The 18,444-nt window shown below is 44.6% G+C and overlaps 1 protein-coding gene across 9 annotated transcripts in view; it reads right to left on the bottom strand.

The window, feature by feature from the left end:
- kiaa0586 (KIAA0586 ortholog) overlaps window positions 1-18,444 on the bottom strand; it is a 530,738-nt gene that overhangs the window by 17,174 nt on the left and 495,120 nt on the right. For 6 of the 9 annotated variants that reach the window (XM_087989896.1, XM_087989897.1, XM_087989898.1 and 3 more), the window contains one exon: window positions 3,080-3,264. The exons of the other annotated variants lie outside the window; for them this stretch is intronic. In XM_087989896.1, the coding sequence (XP_087846022.1) occupies window positions 3,095-3,264 (170 nt within the window). In that variant the 3' untranslated portion in view covers window positions 3,080-3,094. Of the gene's footprint in view, window positions 1-3,079; window positions 3,265-18,444 lie in introns of those variants that run through there. 9 annotated transcript variants of the gene reach the window in all.

Here is an 18,444-nt window from a genome sequence, read left to right as displayed (position 1 = left end):
ATGTAGGCAGTAATGTTAAGAGATGTTAAAAGCTACTGAAAGCAATTGAAACGGAACAAAAGCAGGCCAGAACTGAAACACTGGTTAAGGCACTGGTTGCAACATTCCTTCTGGCGCAGGTCAAAATGAAAAAGGTGAAATGAAACACAACTTGCAGTTTTTTTTCACCTATAATGGCAAAACTATAAAAGTTGCAACACGGTTAGTTAACAACCAAGAGCAGCTACGAGTAGCTACACATGTATTGCTGTGATCAATCGGTAACTTCATGAATACAGTTTGCAGAATTCTGTAAATATGTATTAGTAAAAAACAAATTAAAGACAGTTGTATTGGGCAAAGAAGATTCTGCAGTCAGATCACATCTACTGAGAAGAGAATCTCTCACTCAAAAGTGATCATGTATGGAAACAATTGTGTTGTAAATCAGCAACTAGGCATGGTCATGGCAAAAAAAAGAGCAGGCTTTGTGTTATGCTGATAGACAGTCCAGGTAAAAAGGACAGAATGATCACAGGGCAGGATGCAAATCCTACAGGGGACTGTAGACATTGGAAAGAAGGCAAGTCTTGCAGGGAGTAAGCAGTGTTCTCACTGCAATAAGCTGATTCATTGTGTGCAAAATCATTTGTCTGGAAGGCAAAACAACAGCAGGTACAAATGGGCACTGAAGAGAAATCCACTGAAAGTTGTGACAGATCATTCCACACTGACTGAACCTGTTGTTCAATCAGGTCAATAAGTGATAAACTATTTGACTGCTGGAAAGATGATTGAAAAAAGAGTTCATCAAATGTCGCACACACAAGTGTATCATGCAACATGACCTTCTCAGATGTGTGTGAAATGAGTCAGCATGGCAATCTAGAAATGAAGATCTTGAATCTAAGGTTGAGACACTACAATGGCACCATTTTCATGCCAAGAGGACAAATCACTGAGAGTCCAATGAAACAACAAGAATAAATACCTGAAAATCCAGATCTTAATTAATGGGCAAGAGTAAGTTAAAAGCTTGGACTGCAATCAAAGTGTCGCAATACATTAAACCAGTGACCACAGAACAGATACTAGAGGATCTATACAATGCTTATAGATTTCTTCCTGGAGAATATCATCTTGAACTAAATGACAGTGTAAGTAAATCTGTTGAGGATAGTTCTAGTGTCAGCAGCCGAGGAGTGACCTTATAGAGTTTTATAAAATCATGAGGGGCATGGATAGTGTAAATAGACCAGGTCTTTTTCCTGGGGTGGGGGGAGTCTAGAATTAGAGGGCATAGGTTTAAGATGAGCGGGAAAAGATTTCAAAGGGACCTAAGGTGCAAATGTTTCACACAGTGGGTGGGGCGTGTATGTAATGGGCTGCCAGAGGAAGTGGTGGAGGCTGGTACAATTACAACACTTAAAAGGCAACTGAATGGTTGTATGAATAGGAGGGGTTTACAGGGATATGGAACAAATGCTGGCAAATGGGACTAGATTAATTTAGGATATCTGGTTGGCATAGACGAGTTGGACCAAAGGGTTTGTTTCCTTGCTGTACATCTCTATGACTCTCAGCTATTCTGAAAGACAAGATATTGCTCAAAGGGAGCAAACACAAAATTGATATCTCCAACAGAATGGATGGGCAGCATGTAGCAGTGGAACAACATGGAAAGCTGAGAGCTGTAAAGAAGTCTCGTCAACCCATGCCAATCATCAAAGGAATTTTGCCACAACGGCTGGATGAAAGCAGCAGATTGCTACCTACATTATGCATGATGTTTGGGAGTTGCAGATAAACATGCTATTTGACATTGCTAACAATCTTTCTTATATAGAGAATGATCTGATAGTTTATGGATGTAGAGATATAAAACTCTAGTGCGACTACAAGAAAAAGTTGCAACTCAGTGTATAAAGTTAAATACATGTGTAACATATTGACTTTGGAAGGTCTTTGCCCAGATACTAAAAAGGTGAGAGCTGGTGGTGTCATGAGCAATTTCACCTAAACACCCTCCTTAATTCACCACTACTCTGCATTTAGTACAGTCCATTTAGTTAATGATGAAATGACATTTCCCTCTGACATTTCACAAGTGATGGAATGTTTTTGGCCAGTTTTAGGCTCTTAATTTTAACTTCAACATCATTGAGATGGCAATATTAGATTTGCAAGCACCAATGGCATAGTGCCAATCACTTTTGGTCAGCATTTGAAGCTTAAGAATGTTCACTCTGCATGCATTACAAATGGGTGAAAAAATGACTGCATATTAAATTTTAGCTACAATTTGCAAACATATGCCTCATTGATTTACTCATGCAATGTACTACATCCAGCAGGTATGGATCCTGTGTTTCCATCTATAAAGTGACACTAACTCCACCCATGCTGTGTGGTGTCCTGGTCATTTTCCGATTGTGTTTTTTGCATCCAGAGAACGCCAGGGAAAACAGCTTGCTCAGTGACTGGTTGCCAGGTACCTCCCCAGAGCCTTCATGTCACATTTTTTTTAAACCTTGCACTAAATCGACAGCCCATTTCCACCCATGAACCCCCCCAAGTGGAGACTCATGACATTAAACCTTGCTTCCAACTGTCCTCTGCACTGCAACATTAATCTTAATGATGCCCACCCTGGTATTCTATTCTCTCCTCTAATAAACTGTCATATGTATATATAAATCAAAACCATCATGTCATTAGGTCAAAACCCAAATTCTATAATAAAAGATTAGTATATGCATATTGTGATGTAAGGTATATGATTTATATCAACTGTCTATCCTCATTCCTGCTTTATATTTCTAATTTTACAATTCTTTTTGTTAGAATGACTAAGGTTTCTCCAGTCCAAATACGATCAGCAAATTCAAAATGGCATGTAGGTGTCCTGATGGCATAGCAAATGTTTCCAGTGTGTAGGTGAGTCACAGGAAACAGTGGAGTCATTAGTTTTAATCCTTTGTGCCAAGTTAACTGATTTCAGCTAAGGTAATAAATGATCTGTTTCAGCTAAAGTGGCACATATTGGCCTGATTGGCAGGTTCTTGGTAGTTAATTTCTAGTATTAGTAATGGAGGAAGTAGACCTTGGATGCACATCAGTCCGAATGGAGACTGAACCCTATGTCTAACGTAGATACAGTGAAGATAGCATCAAGCTTTATTGAATGATTGTTAACACTTACCAATACAATACTAATAGGCAATTGGGTGTGGTACCCACTAATTCCCATTACCATGGAATTTAACGCCATTAATGACTTAGTGCCTTTAAGAGAGAATGCAAGAAAAGAAAATTGGAATGGAAAACGAAAGTATGAATAAACAACATGAGGCGCAAACAATGTATCTGCAAAATGCCCTGCATATGCAAACTTTAAAAACTATGATAAATATATCCCCAAAATATTCAACCAACCGGTCAGGTAAAATCTGGAAGAGTTAATGTTTCAGGTAGATGCCTCTTCATAACCCATTTTGTTTTTAAATATCTATCATGTTGGGTCTGCAAATACACATTTACAGAACATTTTTAACAAATGCAGCAATTGAAAATCAAAATGCTAATGTACTCCATTTCATGTGAAACCAAACAACTGGTTTAAAATAAGATGTTGGTCATATTTCTTGAAGGAAAACATTTTTGCCTTCAGTAACCCAAGACACACATCTTGATCATCAATAGAGAATTGATTAATCTCCTCCACATTCCACAGGAGGGCTACTAATATTCTGGTCAAATTTACCTCCCAAACCTAAATAAACTATTAAAAACAGAGAGAGTGAAATAACTCTTATCACGACATGGAGTTAAATCACCCTCTCCCGCTGATTTAAACCTGCAACACAGAAATGATTCAACCTGTGCTGTTAAAATTAGAGAGGCCAATAACTATCTCAAAAGTCACTATATTTAAAGTACAAAAAAATTTAAGAACTTTACTCATCAAGTCTAACATAGAATACTAACTAACAACTATTTACAACTCTCTTCTCTAACCTATTTTTTACTTTCCCTTCAACAATACTGGTTTGATAAAACCCCTGATTAAGATTTACCAAAAAAATTCATATTTCAAAACCAGTCAGCTGTCAAATCTTTTGTTTGTATCTTCCTCTGTCTTCTTTTCTTCTTTTAAGGATTTCTGTTTCACAGGTCATTGATTGATTAAAAGTACCTTTAAAAAGCTATTCTCTGGGCAGTCTGCATTTGTTGGTGGCTTGGCAGTTCTCCTGCAACAGTTCAATTTGTTTAATATTTATATCCCAAAGCATCTGATCGTTTCATTGGTTTTAATATTGTCAAAATAGCAAGTTCAAACTTGATTGGAGTTTAGTATCTTGGGGCATAATTTAAATTGGCTGAATTTTGAATTTTACTTTTGTCTCATAGCAACCCAGGTACTGCTAGCTGTTGGACCAAATGTTATATTGTAAATTCTCCAGCACTCACTCTGTGTGCTTTCTAAGTCCTTCAATTCTCGTAAAGGTACAGTACCCCTTACACCTACATAACACTCTCAACATGATAACTTTGAACAGAAATGTGGGTATAGTTATATGCGATATAGAGGCAGCTGTTTCCTTGTTCTTGCATTTAGGCCTATTGAATTGTCTCAGTTCAGCCAACAGAAGAATCAGGTAGACTTCCTTATGGATGTATAATGCCTGTTGCCTGATTTCCCTTCATATGCTATGCCCATGTGTCACTTCATGTCCAGGTGGAAGAAAGAGAAAATCTGGCTCACAGTATTCACAGCTCTGAATTCAAAGTTGCTTAATTAAATCATTTTGCATTGAATTCTCATTTCCTATTGTTACTTGGCCTACTTCAAATGACTGGACTTTGTTTTTGGTGCAGCGCTAATTGGTTTGAATAATCGAGAGTACAATTGCAATTTTTTTTCCTAAAATTTGATTACAGTATTTATGTTTGTATCACTGCTTGGTACATAAAAATCTACATAAGAATCTTGATAAGATTATTAGTTCCAGAGTTAGGAGGTTATTCTACATACCACTGTCACTGTTTTAATGAGAAAAATATTTAACAATTCCACAAATTCCTGGGAACAAATGGCTAAACTATCAGCACCTGCAAAAAGGGGCCACATTTCTCCCATTCTGGAAATCTTGGAACAATATTATTTACATGTTTTCACTTAATATTGGATTCCACCTACTTTGACATCAATTATTTCCAGCTGCACACTTTAAACACACTCTCCCCAACAAACCTGTTCTCACAGGTAGTGTTCTCTAAGCACAAAGTGTTATCCTAAAGTCCTTGAATGGAACACCTGGGGGCTATTTCATATATAATGAAATCTTCAGGGAGCATTGACAGCTTTTTCTTCCAAGTGTTTTGAGTATACAAAGGCTAGCTTATACGAAGCTCAAACTTATAAATTGCTTTAGAAAGCCAGATGGTATTATAGTAAATACAAATAGATTGTAGGTAGAAGTTATCTCAAAACAAGCCTCACCATCTAATCTGTTACTTCAGTGAACTAAACACGTTTTCCCTGCAAGTTGTGATAAGCTAGATGTTTTGTTTGACATGCATTTTCTCTTTGTCACTGGTTAATACGTGAAAATTCTTATGTTTTAATGCTTATTTTACAACCTGTATTCAGTGCTATAAAATATATTTACTACATAAGATATTAATAAATTTTATCATCAGTAGCAATTCTCAGTTTTCCATGTTTCATCTTTTTGAAATTTCATTGGACCTGTACATTAAGTGTGGCTTGTGGGGTTCATGATTCATTGAAAATTCATCAAAAGCCTGTTATATTTGTAGTAGTGGTGTTATGATATGAATATAAGAATTAGTAGATCATTACAGATCAAGGCACACATAGTTGCCTTCTATCATCTTGGTAAGTGAATGAAATAATATGGGGTCATTGACTAATCAGCACAATTAACCCCATTTAAACTCGAGTTGACAGTGCCCTGTTGGTTCCCCACTGCACCAACTAAAATGTCTGAGGCTGGGCTTGAGCCCAACAATGATTGAGGGTTGCTTTCATAATAAATCTTCGCTGTGAACAACATTAATTACTTTAAGGTGAGACATCCGTCCGTTCCTCGGGTAGAACTCCTGCCTTAGGGAAATGCTAGCCAATCAAATAGCCAGCAGTTCTATAGTCTCAAATAAGAGCAGGGAGCAGTGGCCATTGCTGGGACAATGGACAATCCCAAAATACTGAGGATCTCAAGTAAGCCTGGGATTGGAGGTGTTAGTGAAGTTTTAAGAGGCTGGGCAAAGGGTTAAAGAGGAGAATGTCCTTTTATAAGGTGCCTCTGATAGTCCAAGGGACTGCCCCCTCCCCCTTTGCATCAACATTCACAACAAAGTTTCTACCCGACGTGGGCCTCCATTTGGCAAGAGTAAAATTAATGAATATTTAAGGGCCTTTATAAGGCCAAAATATGGCGGGGAAAATTATTCAATAACTTACCCATCTTGTGTAAAATTTCAGACAGGTTGGAGGTGGGTGGGTAGGTAGTGGGAAAGTCACTGCTAGATTATATCCACATCCCCTGCCTTATAGTGGGGGAGAATAAAATCTCAGCTCTGTCAATTAGTCCACAATAGAAATGGACTGCAGGTGGGAAGATACATAGAAGAAAGCACCGGTCCAAAGTCGCCGTTTTTTTTCCTCTCCAAAGCACATACTGACTGTTGAACATTGAAACACGTAATTTTCTCAGGTATATATCATCCTGTGGTTGCATAATCTCTTCAGATTAGACCACTCAAATGACTGCACCATAAACCCATAACTCTAACAAAGATGTGTTTCTTCTTTGTCAAACTTGCTCACAATCTTCGGTTCTAAACGTGACAAATACCATCCCCACCACAATCTGTTGATGTACTCAAGGAGCCTGTGATTAGCTACCTACTTCTGCCAAACGATAGATCATCAGCTCTCGAACTACATCTCTCATTTGGAGAGCTAGCACAGATACGATGGGCTGGATAGCCTCCATCTGCATTGAAATAACTGTGATTCTGGATGTTTGAGCAAACTGTTCCTCAATCCCAGTGCGAATAAATTCCAGTATTATTTCCCTGAGCTGCTAAAAGCTAAGTTTACCCGCAGAGTATCTCTAAATCATTTATTTATCCCCACTCCAGAGGGCAAGAACAGCTGTGCTTACTCATTACCACTGATTATCCCCAAAGTAAGATTTAATCTCTTGAGTTACAAAATGGAACTTATAAACAGGTTGCCCATCGCCACAGACAAATAAAAATCTTGGTTCTCAGGATTTTAAAAAAAACCTATTAACAGGACAGAAATAGAACACCCGATAAACTCAAATCTGGTCTGGAAAACTGCAGAAGGTGCAAGAAAGGAAGGCACTTATCTGCTCTAAGAATCCAACAATTAAATATTTTATTTCAAATTAAGCATTGTGTGCTGAACATCCTCCCAGAGACTGAATCAATGTTAAACACATACAGCACTTCAATCACTGATAGAGCAGGCAAATTGCATTTCTCAAATGTCTCACTGTAAGTGGTGGGTACAGTACCTTCTGCAGATGTGGAATGCCAAAAGTGCTGTACGAATATTAATAAAGGAAAAGGTGAATTATAATGAACTTTGTAGCAACAGATAAAATTTTCAAGAAAATTGGTAAACTGAACCTTCCATGGGATAACTGTCTTGAAAGTAGCTTTAATATGGCAATCTAAGGGGTAACATTGCTCCATTTCTAAGGGGTAACATTGCTCCATTTCTAAGTAGCACAAGCATTATGAACATTACCAGTGAAGATTCATCAGTGAAGCATACCCTTTGTGGGCATTTTCATTCTATGTTGGTCATTTTTTAAAAAACATCAAAGTTCCTGTAACACATGCTTCAGTACAGGCATACATTATTTTTACACCCCACCTCTCTCTGTCACTCAACTTCACATTCTTGCCCCCCTCAAACTTAATTCAGGTCAGTGCTCATTTTCCAATTCAAGTTGGCATTCATCCTTCCTTCAGTTAATGCTGTTTTTTTTGCTTGCTTGCTATTATCTAGCTGTTATTACTAGTATTCTGCTTTCTTGCAATATTTAGCTTCAGATACTGTTATCAAACAGAGATGAACCCTTCTGTTAATTAAACTAGTGGGCACACGTATCACTCAAAGTGAGGATGGCAGATCAGAGTGAAGAGTGTGGTGCTGAAAAAGCACAGCAGGTCAGGCAGCATCCGACAAACAGGAGAATTGAAGTTTTGGGCATAAGCCCTTCATCAGGAATGAGGCTTGTGGGTCGTGAGGGCTGAGAGGTTAATGGAGGGGGGCGGGGGAGGTAATTGAGAAAGCGATAGGTAGATGAAGGTGAGGGGGAAGGTGATAGGTCAGGGGGTGGTGGAGCGGATAGTTGGGAAAGATGATGGACAGGTCAGGAGGGCAGTGCCGAGTTGGAGGCTTGGGATTGGGATAATGCGGGGGGAGGGGAAATGAGGAAACTGTTGAAATCCACATTTATCCCATGTGGTTGCAGCATCCCAAGGCGGAATATGAGGTGTACTTCCTCTAGGCGTCGGGTGGTAATGGTTTGGTGGTGGAGGAGGCCCAGGACCTGCATGTCCTTGATGGAGTGGGAGGGGGAGTTGAAGTGTTCAGCCATGAGATGGTGGTGTTGGTGGGTGCGGGTGTCCCAGAGATGTTCTCTGAAACGATCCGCAAGAAGGCATTCTGTCTCCCCGATGTAGCGGAGACCACATCAAGTGCAACGAATACAGTAGATGACATTGGTAGAGGTACAGGTGAATTTCTGTCAAATGTGGAAGGATCCTTTGGGTCCTTGGACAGAGGTGAAGGGAGTGGCGTGGGCGCAGGTTTTACACTTCCCGCGGTGGCAGGGAAAGGTGCCAGGAGTGGGGGGGGGGGGCATGGACCTGACGAGGGAGTCGCGGAGGGAATGGTCTCTCTGGAATGCTGATAGAGTGGGGAGGGATGTCATCTACTGTATCTGTTGCACCCGATGTGGTTTCCTCTACATCGGGGAGACAGGACGCCTTCTTGCGAAGCATTTCGGAGAACATCTCTGGGATACCCGCACCCACCAACCACAGCGCCCTGTGGCTGAACACTGCAACTCCCCTTCCCACTCCATCAAGGACAAGCAGGTTCTGGGCCTCCTCCATTGCTAAACTGTTACCACCCAACACCTGGAGGAAGAACGCCTCATATTCCGCCTTGAGACGGGATAAATGTGGATTTCAACGGCTTCCTCATTTCCCCTCCCCCCACATTATCCAAGTCCCAAGCCTCCATCTAGACACCACACTCCTTACCTGTTGTGGTGAAAGGGTTAAAATTGTGTCCCAATACATGTGTGAATCTAACCGAAAATGGAAGGTGTCGCTTAGTCCCGTGTGAATCTTATTATACACCTTCCCGTGTGAATCTTCTTATCTGTATGTAACCAGAATGGAATGTGTTTTTTAGCCTTGCTCTGCTGTTCACATGAATGTTTATATCTGGAAAAGAGTAAATCAGCTGGAAAAGTCTCCAGTTCGGTAGAGTCTGCTCCAGGGTTGCGTTTAACCGCCGAGCGTGGGTTGTTGGCAACCGCTCTACGAGAACTGACGGCTCCCAGTTCCGGTAACACGTAGAGTGAGTATAAACCAGACCCGTTGTAAGTATGAGACCTGGTTGTGGCGACGCTGCGGGGAATAAAACACTTATATTCTAGCAGACTCGCCTCTTGGCTGTTTGTTCTGTGTCAGACTACTTTCCTGCGAGCCTGGTCCTTGACCTTGAGAATTTTTTAAAACATTTTGGCGTAGTCGGCAGGATCAATCGCAATTGAGGAAAGATTTTGATACAGAACAATGTTTTGGAAAAAGGCTAAGAAACCAGAGGAACAAACTGTGGAGGTCCCGACCGTCCCGGGATGGCATGGACCGTGGCATGGCGTGGCAGTTTGTTTGAGAAATGGTGGGGGGCGACCGGAGAACTGGGAGGCCTAGGGCGTAGGAACCCCAGGGTCGCTGCTGTCCACCCTTGAGAGGATCCCAGTCCTGCCGAAGAACCCCTTGCCTGGGGTACAGCGGAGGATGTGGGCCTGTGCGGCGGCTTGTAGACAACAGTCAGACAAGCGCCAAAAAGCTGAAGCAGAATTAGCCCTCCTGAAACATGAGCAGGGACTCAGTTCGGGAGTTGCCTCTATGTTGAGGCAGGAAATTATGAAGTTAAAAGCTGAATTGACAGCATTAACTGAACTAGCAGGACGAACTATTATGTATCTGTCTGCTAAGAAACGGAAAGAGAAAAGGAAGGTCCCTCGAACCCCGGACCCGGTACAAGTACGGGCGTTTGTAGCCCAGTTAAATAATGGGGATCGGTGGGATATCGATCATTGGGATGGGAACATTTGGGGAGATTCAGATGATCAGTACGAAGAGGACCCACCCGTACTCCAAGCTAAACCAGTGGTTAGGAGAAAGCAGGTTCAGAGACGTCTCCCAGTGCAACGGGAGGTAATGTTAGATGAGGAAGGAAACCCTATACGGAATGAACAAGGGGAGGCAATTATGCATGAATTACCGCGGGCTCAGCCTCCTGCAGAATTCTCTGAATTAACGGAAGACTTCACTACCGATGAGGTGCTGTTTATCACCCAGAAAACCCGACGTAATCCTGGGGAGCCGTTAGAGCTATGGCTAATTCGGCTCCTCGAGGAAGGGGGGCAACAAGTGCAGGTAGACTATCAGGATGCTCCCAAGTTTGGTGGATTAGCAAAGGATGCTGCCATAGACCTGGGGTACCGCAGACAAGCCAAGGATATGGTAATAGATCGCAGTATGGGGACCTTATTTGGGATGTATGCCAGGGCAGTGGCCGAACAGTATCCCTTCCCGTCCGATTGGCCCCCCTTGGAAGGAACTTGGACAACAATTAAGGAAGGGGTTCAGAGGCTAACCCGTTTGTGTGTGCGGGATGCCCTGTTGCTGGGAGTGCTGGACGAGGTAGATAACACAAATGTTAGTAGACAGACTAGAGACCACCTAGTGAAGACTGCCCCCCCCCATTATAAACCACTGTTATTAACCATAATGTTGAGTGGACGGGGAGAAACCCTAGGAGATGCCCGTAGTATGATGAGGGAGATGGGTGGTTTGGGGGATTGGGGACCCACAACCCGTGCTTCTCAGGGGGGCACGGAGGGGCGTCGCCCTGAGGCTCGGGCAGGGGGAAAAGTAAACCCTAATCAAGGAAGTAACCAAGGCCCCTCACGGCGTGCTTTGTGGCAAGCTTTGATACGGGCGCAGGTCCCAGCATCGGAGATTGATGGCCTACCTACACCGGAATTAAAAGACTTATGCAGACGAAAGGGACTGAAGGTGTCCCGGGTAGAGACGGAGTCCCGACCCACTATGGAAGACCTAGTGGAATTACTAACACAAAAATGTCAGACACGGGGTCCGGTTGTTAATGAGCCTCGAAGGGGTAGAACTTCCGCTTCCCAGCGGTGGGAATCCTCGGAGGACGAGGAGGAGGAGGAGGTACGGCCTCCCCTCCGAGAGTGTTATAAAGTGGATAGGCGTGGCCGGAAACCTAGTCAGAAAGGCAAGAACAAAGAAGGGCGAGGCAAACGTCTTTACCCAGTGCTGTCTGGGGAAGATGAATGGGAGGAACAATAGGAATCGGGCCAAGCCCCAAGGGTTTGCCCACGAACGAGCCAATGGTCAGCAGACGACATTCGACCTCATGTATCATTGACTATCTATTGGCGCAAATCCGTCCAAACCGTTATGGCTCTAGTGGACACAGGGGCGGAGGCCACCTTAATCTATGGGACGCCCCATAAGTTTAAAGGAACCCCAGTCACGCTGGTTGGGCTGGGAGGTAATCTGATTGAAGGAAAAACAGTACAATTGCCCCTAAAGATAGGTACAATGCCCATTAAAACTTATTCAATTATCATTACACCGGTTAGAGAATGGATCCTGGGAATGGACATTCTGGCCGGTTTAACACTTCACCTCCAACAAGGGAAGTTTGAATTTGGAATCACGAAAATGGCTTTGCGCTGTAGGACGGTGTTAGTGGGAAAGGTTAAAATGGACCCCTTCCCCATCCCGATCGCCGATCGCGTAATAAGTCTTAGACAGTATAGGATTCCCGGCGGACATAAAGAAATATCCGCCACAATTAAGGATTATTTGGAAGCGGGAGTGCTTAGGACATGCACCACGGCGTGGAATAACCCCTTATGGCCCGTACATAAAGCCGATGGGTCATGGTGGATGACGGTAGATTATCGGCAACTAAACCGTCACACTCCAGCCTTGACGGCAGCGGTCCCGGATGCCGTCACTATTATAGGACGAATCCAACATCATCCAGGGGTGTGGTACGGAGTAATTGATTTGGCTAATGCCTTCTTCACAATTCCTATTCCCGAAGATAGGCAGGAACAGTTCGCATTCACTTGGGAGGGTAGACAATTCACGTTCACGCGATTGCCCCAAGGATATCTGCATAGCCCTACTATCTGCCACCGGATAGTTGCAGAACACTTGGCTGCCTTTAAAGTGCCTGACGAAGTGATGATCTCGCACTATATTGACGATATGATGATACAGGGGACAAGTCAGAAGCAGGTTCAGGAATTGCTGGACCAACTGGTTCAACATATGCGAGGATATGGGTGGGAGATCAACCCAGCCAAAATCCAGGGTCCTTCACAAACGGTAAAATTCTTAGGAATCGTGTGGAACAAGGGGGAAAGGGAAATCACTGCGAAAGCTAAAAATAAGATTCAGGTCTTTGCCGTCCCTCACACCCAGAAGGACGTGCAGCAATTTATTGGGTTATTCGGATTCTGGAGACAGCATATTCCCCATTTAGGACAAATTTTAAAACCTTTGTATCGAGTTACGAGGAAAAAGGCAGCGTTCGAATGGACGGAGGTCCATCAAACTGCATTTGAAATGGCCAAGCAAGCGATACAGCAAGCTGTATCCTTGGGAAAGATACAGTCAGGACCTGTAGAACTGCAAGTCTCAGCACAGGGGGATTATGCCAATTGGAGCTTATGGCAAAAACAGGGAAGAACCCGTAAGCCACTGGGATTTTGGTCCCGAAAATTACCCCCGGCAGGGGAACGGTATACCCCCTTTGAGAAACAGTTATTAGCATGCTACTGGGGCTTGGTGGAAACCGAAGCCCTGACCATTGGACATGAAGTGATCATGAGAACAGCTATCCCTATTCTTCCGTGGGTACTTAGTGACCCCACTACCCACCGAATAGGAACTGCCCAAGAGAGCAGCATCATTAAATGGAAATGGTATGTGTCGGAGAGAGTGTGGACTGGACAGAAAGGAGTGTCAGTCCTACATGAGCAAGTGGCGGAGGCCCCTGAGGAAGGGGAAAAACGGTTTGAGGTGATTGAATACAAGGAATCACCCGTTAAGATGGGATAACGGTATGATGAACTGACCCCGGATGAACAAGCCACGGCTTGGTTCGTAGATGGGTCAGCCCAATGGAAAGCGGGACAGCGTAGATGGAAAGCTGCCGCCTTTAACCCAAAACAAGGCACTACCCTAGAAGAATTAGGGGAGGGAAAAAGTAGTCAGTGGGCAGAATTAAAAGCAGTGCATATGGTAGTCATGCAAGCAGGGGTCATGGGAGTTTGTTTGTTCTCTGACTCGTGGTCAGTGGTTAACGGCATGACACAATGGATGCCAACTTGGCAGGCCAATCAGTGGATAATCCAGAATAGGGAAGTATGGGGTAAACAGTTATGGGAAGATATATGGGAGAAAGCTCAATACCTGGTCATATACATCACCCACGTAGATGCCCATACATCTCGAAATGATGTGGAAGCTCTACATAACCGATATGTGGATGGTATCGTCCGAACCATGATGGTGCAAAGGGGCACCTCAGTGGACCTAGCTAGATGGGCACACCTTAAGGCTGGGCACTGGGGAGTGCAAGGAACCTTGCAATGGGCTCGAGACCGAGGAATAGATCTTATGGTAGATGATGTTAAGACTGCAGTAAACCAGTGTGAGCAGTGTCAACATCAGCGGCAGGGAGTGCCCCAACACATGATGGGACATATCCATCGGGGGGATGGTCCGGGACAGAGCTGGCAAATGGACTTTGTGGGTCCCTTACCCTCCTCACAAGGATGTAACCACATATGTACAGCTGTGGACACTATGTCTGGGGTTTTGGTAGCCCATCCCTGTCGTCACAACAATCAACAGGCTACCTTGCGATGTTTAGATTTGATTGAACAATTTTATGGATTGCCCATACAGGTCCAGAGTGACAATGGCTCCCATTTCACAGGAAGGGCGGTAAAGCAGTGGTGTCACGATAACCACGTGGAATGGGTTTATCATGTACCCTATCACCCACAAGCTGCGGGACTTATAGAACGAATGAATGGGCTTCTGAAGTCCTCACTACGAAAAGCAGGAGGTTGCAATGACTTAACAGGTTGGAAGAAGCAACTAATTCGGGTGGTGAAACAAATTAATAACCGCCCATTAGGAAATGGGGTAACACCCTTGAATAGGATGATACGAGTATGTGATACCCCAAAGACTCAGCCTATTAAAATGTGGAAATTCGCTGAGGAAGCTGATATTCCCGTAAGGGCCACGCCGGCTTCGGCTGGACTGGACCTACGAGCACTAACTGCCCAGACTTTGATCCAACAGAAACCTACGGTGATTAAGACCGGATTAGGATTGATTTGTCCCCCTGGAACCTATGGGCATATCCTCCCGCGGTCGGGACTGTCACTAAAGGGGATTGATGTGATGGCAGGCGTAATTGACGCGGACTACCAAGGGGAGTTGGGGGTGATCCTGGCCAACATCACCGCTGAACCTTACGTGATACAGAAGGGGGACAGAATAGCGCAATTGGTCATTAAGCCATGTAACCTTACAACGGTGGAAGAGACGGGAGCTCCCGTTACGGTTACTGAGCTTGGGACGGGGGGATTTGGGTCTACTGACACTAAGGGGGCCAAGGTATGGGTGCGCCAGACGACCGGCCCCCCCAGGCCGGCCGAAATCATAGCACAGGGGAAGGACAGTCTGGTCACCATTATGTACCCCGGGGACCCGACCTGGGCAAACGTCCCGGCGAGCCAGTGCTACTTACGTGAGACCTAAATAATGTTGTAATTGCTATGCACCCGCAGGCTGGCCCTCCGCCTTGAACATGGGGTGGTCATGGGGATTGCGACTCCTATTGGCGATGTTCGCGATCGGATGGCCACTCCAGGGCATCGGTATCACGGCCTGGACGCTGGTACCGGTCGCCCGCCATGAGGTGCGGTGGGAGGCCAGTAGCCAGCGACGGACGCAGGACAATTTTACATGTGAACCCGGTCAGCAGTGCGTTGTTCTGACTCTCACCAGCGACTGTCAATTGTACACGTGTGCACAGTGCTACATGCACCGGGATGGGGGAAAATATGACATATCGTTCATACCGCCTAATTGCACCCTGGTGGTAAATGCCCAAGTCAAGACGTGTTTGTGGGACCGACGCACCCAGACATGCGGGACAACGGGGACTCATTGGAGCGTCACAGCTCGGGGGGAAGATCTGTGGCTGCGCAATGCCACCGATATTCGGAATCGTCATCGATTCATGTGGTTAATAATGGTACTGCCCTCGACGAACGCCCCGTCCGAGGCGTTATTAAACCCCACGCGGGGCGGGCCAGCCACGGGGGGCGTGCGGTCGCATCGAACACAGTTGGCCCCTATTATGTCAACTTGTCAACAGATGGCCCGGGCGGTACTGCACACTGATGTTCATTGGCGGGTACAGTTGCCCCTCATACCCGAGTGTCATACCAAGAGGCGGCGACGAGCGTGGTACGACACCCTGCTGGGAGGCGCAGGAACTATGGGTATCTCGAATGCCATTGACTCTGAGGTGACCCGTACTAAATTATCTAACACGGGACGGGCCACCTCACAAGGACTACATACTATTGGAAGGTGGATGCCATCCGTAATGATGACTCAAGGAGAGACAGCTGAAATAATGATACGATCTCTGCAATGGGAACTGGATGTCTGGGGTGCCACTCAGGAACTGTTTGAGAACATTACGGCTCAGCTAAATTGGACTGCCTGTCATATTCAAATGTTGCATGCTCAAATACAGAAAGAACGCTTTTTGCGTGTGGTAACATCCCCCAATGTACAAGCGTGGAGGGGACTATGGAATGTATCTGAGAAATTGTGGATGATAACCCATCCAGAGCGAACATGGTGTAACGCAACTATGTGTAACGGATACTTTGTTACCATGAATGTAACCCACACTGTTACGGTCTGTCGATATTATGTATTACCAGTGATTACATCTTCTGGATATTATTTTCTGAAGACAAGGGGACAGTAGTTTAGCCCAGATACCAATATTACCTATGATCTGTCCGCTTGTGAACAGACTGATCAGGGGAAAACTTGCCTACTGATGGACAGGTATCGGGACCCTTGCTTGACTAAGGGAACGGCCCTGTGCGAATGGACTGTTGAGACTCCAAGGGACATGATGTGGCAGATTGGGCCACACACGCTCTGTGTGGCTACCAATAATCCACATCCTATGCTTCCCTCAGCACCGTTCTCGGGATGCCTCTCAAATGTCTATCAGTGGCACTGGCAGAATCACACCTATTTGTTGACCACTTATAGCAGTGCTCGCCACTTTACCAAGGTGCAGTGGAAAGTGCTGATGAATCCTTGGAACATTTCCCTGGATCGGTTTAAGCGAGCATTGGACCGATCCGAGGAGCTTAAGCAGATATTACGAAAGCATCAAACCAATGTCACCAAGGTTACGGTGTCTACCTTTATACATGGACAGGAGATAGTACATGCTGCCCGTGTAGTGGACGTGGAGTCAGCTCATCATTGGTGGGACATATTGAGTGGTATGTCCTCCACTGCGGCGACATTCCTGTTCCCACCCTTGTCGATCCTGGTAGCGGTCCTGGTGATTTTAACATGCTGTAATGTCCTGACTTGCTTGTATATTTGGCGTGTACGTAGGCGCTTGTTAGAAAGAATACATATGGGCATAATGTAACACATGTATTGGGCCAAGCAGTGGAATGTGGTGTAAAATTATGTCCCAATACATGTGTGAATCATAATGCAACACATGCATTGGGCCAAGCAGTGGAATGTGGTGAAAGGGTTAAAATTGTGTCCCAATACATGTGTAAATCTAACCGAAAATGGAAGGTGTCGCTTAGTCCCGTGTGAATCTTATTATACACCTTCCCGTGTGAATCTTCTTATCTGTATGTAACCAGAATGGAATGTGTTTTTTAGCCTTGCTCTGCTGTTCACATGAATGTTTATATCTGGAAAAGAGTATATCAGCTGGAAAAGTCTCCAGTTCGGTAGAGTCTGCTCCGGGGTTGCGTTTAACCGCCGAGCGTGGGTTGTTGGCAACCGCTCTACGAGAACTGACGGCTCCCAGTTCCGGTAACACGTAGAGTGAGTATAAACCAGACCCGTTGTAAGTACGAGACCTGGTTGTGGCGACGCTGCGGGGAATAAAACACTTATATTCTAGCAGACTCGCCTCTTGGCTGTTTGTTCTGTGTCAGACTACTTTCCTGCGAGCCTGGTCCTTGACCTTGAGAATTTTTTAAAACACCTGTCCATCACTTTGCCCACCTATGTGCTCCACCCCACCCCCAATCTATCACCTTCTTCCTCATCTTCATTTACCCATCGCTTTCTCAGCTACTTTTCCCCCCACTCCCAACCCCACTCATTTATCTCTCAGCCCCTCAGCCCACAAGCCTCATTCCTGATGAAGGGCTTGTGCCCAAAACATCGATTCTCCTGCTCCTTGGATGCTGCCTGACCTGCTGTGCTTTTCCAGCACCACACTCTTCACTCTGATCTGCAGTCCGCACGTTGAGTGATCCGTGTGCCCACTTGACCATCAGAGAACTTGTATTGCCATTCCATGTGTTACCTTACTGCTTGTAAGTTATCGATATATATCCACCACCCAAACTCCGTATATAAGTTGTAATTCATTATTACCCTACAATAATATAAATTTTGTTTTCAGGTATACATCTAAATGTAGGGCTGGACTTTCGGTTTGGAGTCAGGAACACAATGTCTAGATCATTTCCAGATGCTGAAGCTGCATCAACATTCACCGATGTCATTATTCTAATATACAAAGTCATTCATTGGGGCAGGCGATGCTTAGAAGTGGAAACTGACTTCGGAGTGCAAGGTTCAAAAGCAGAGAGTAGCAATGAATGAGTTTGTTGTTGCCTTGCAGATTAGAGTAGGCATAGAGTAAAATCCCATCAGCCTCATAGTACATACAAGTGGCCAAATGATAAATCACATGCTACTTGACCTGGCCTCTCTTTTCTTGGCTGA

This window comes from Chiloscyllium plagiosum, unplaced genomic scaffold (genome assembly GCF_037043375.1).
Source record: "Chiloscyllium plagiosum isolate Xiang-an unplaced genomic scaffold, Cpla_swu_hap1 HiC_scaffold_8, whole genome shotgun sequence".
Lineage (NCBI taxonomy): Eukaryota > Metazoa > Chordata > Chondrichthyes > Orectolobiformes > Hemiscylliidae > Chiloscyllium > Chiloscyllium plagiosum.
Note: the sequence above shows the minus strand (reverse complement) of the source record. Positions and strands in the feature narration are given on the sequence as shown.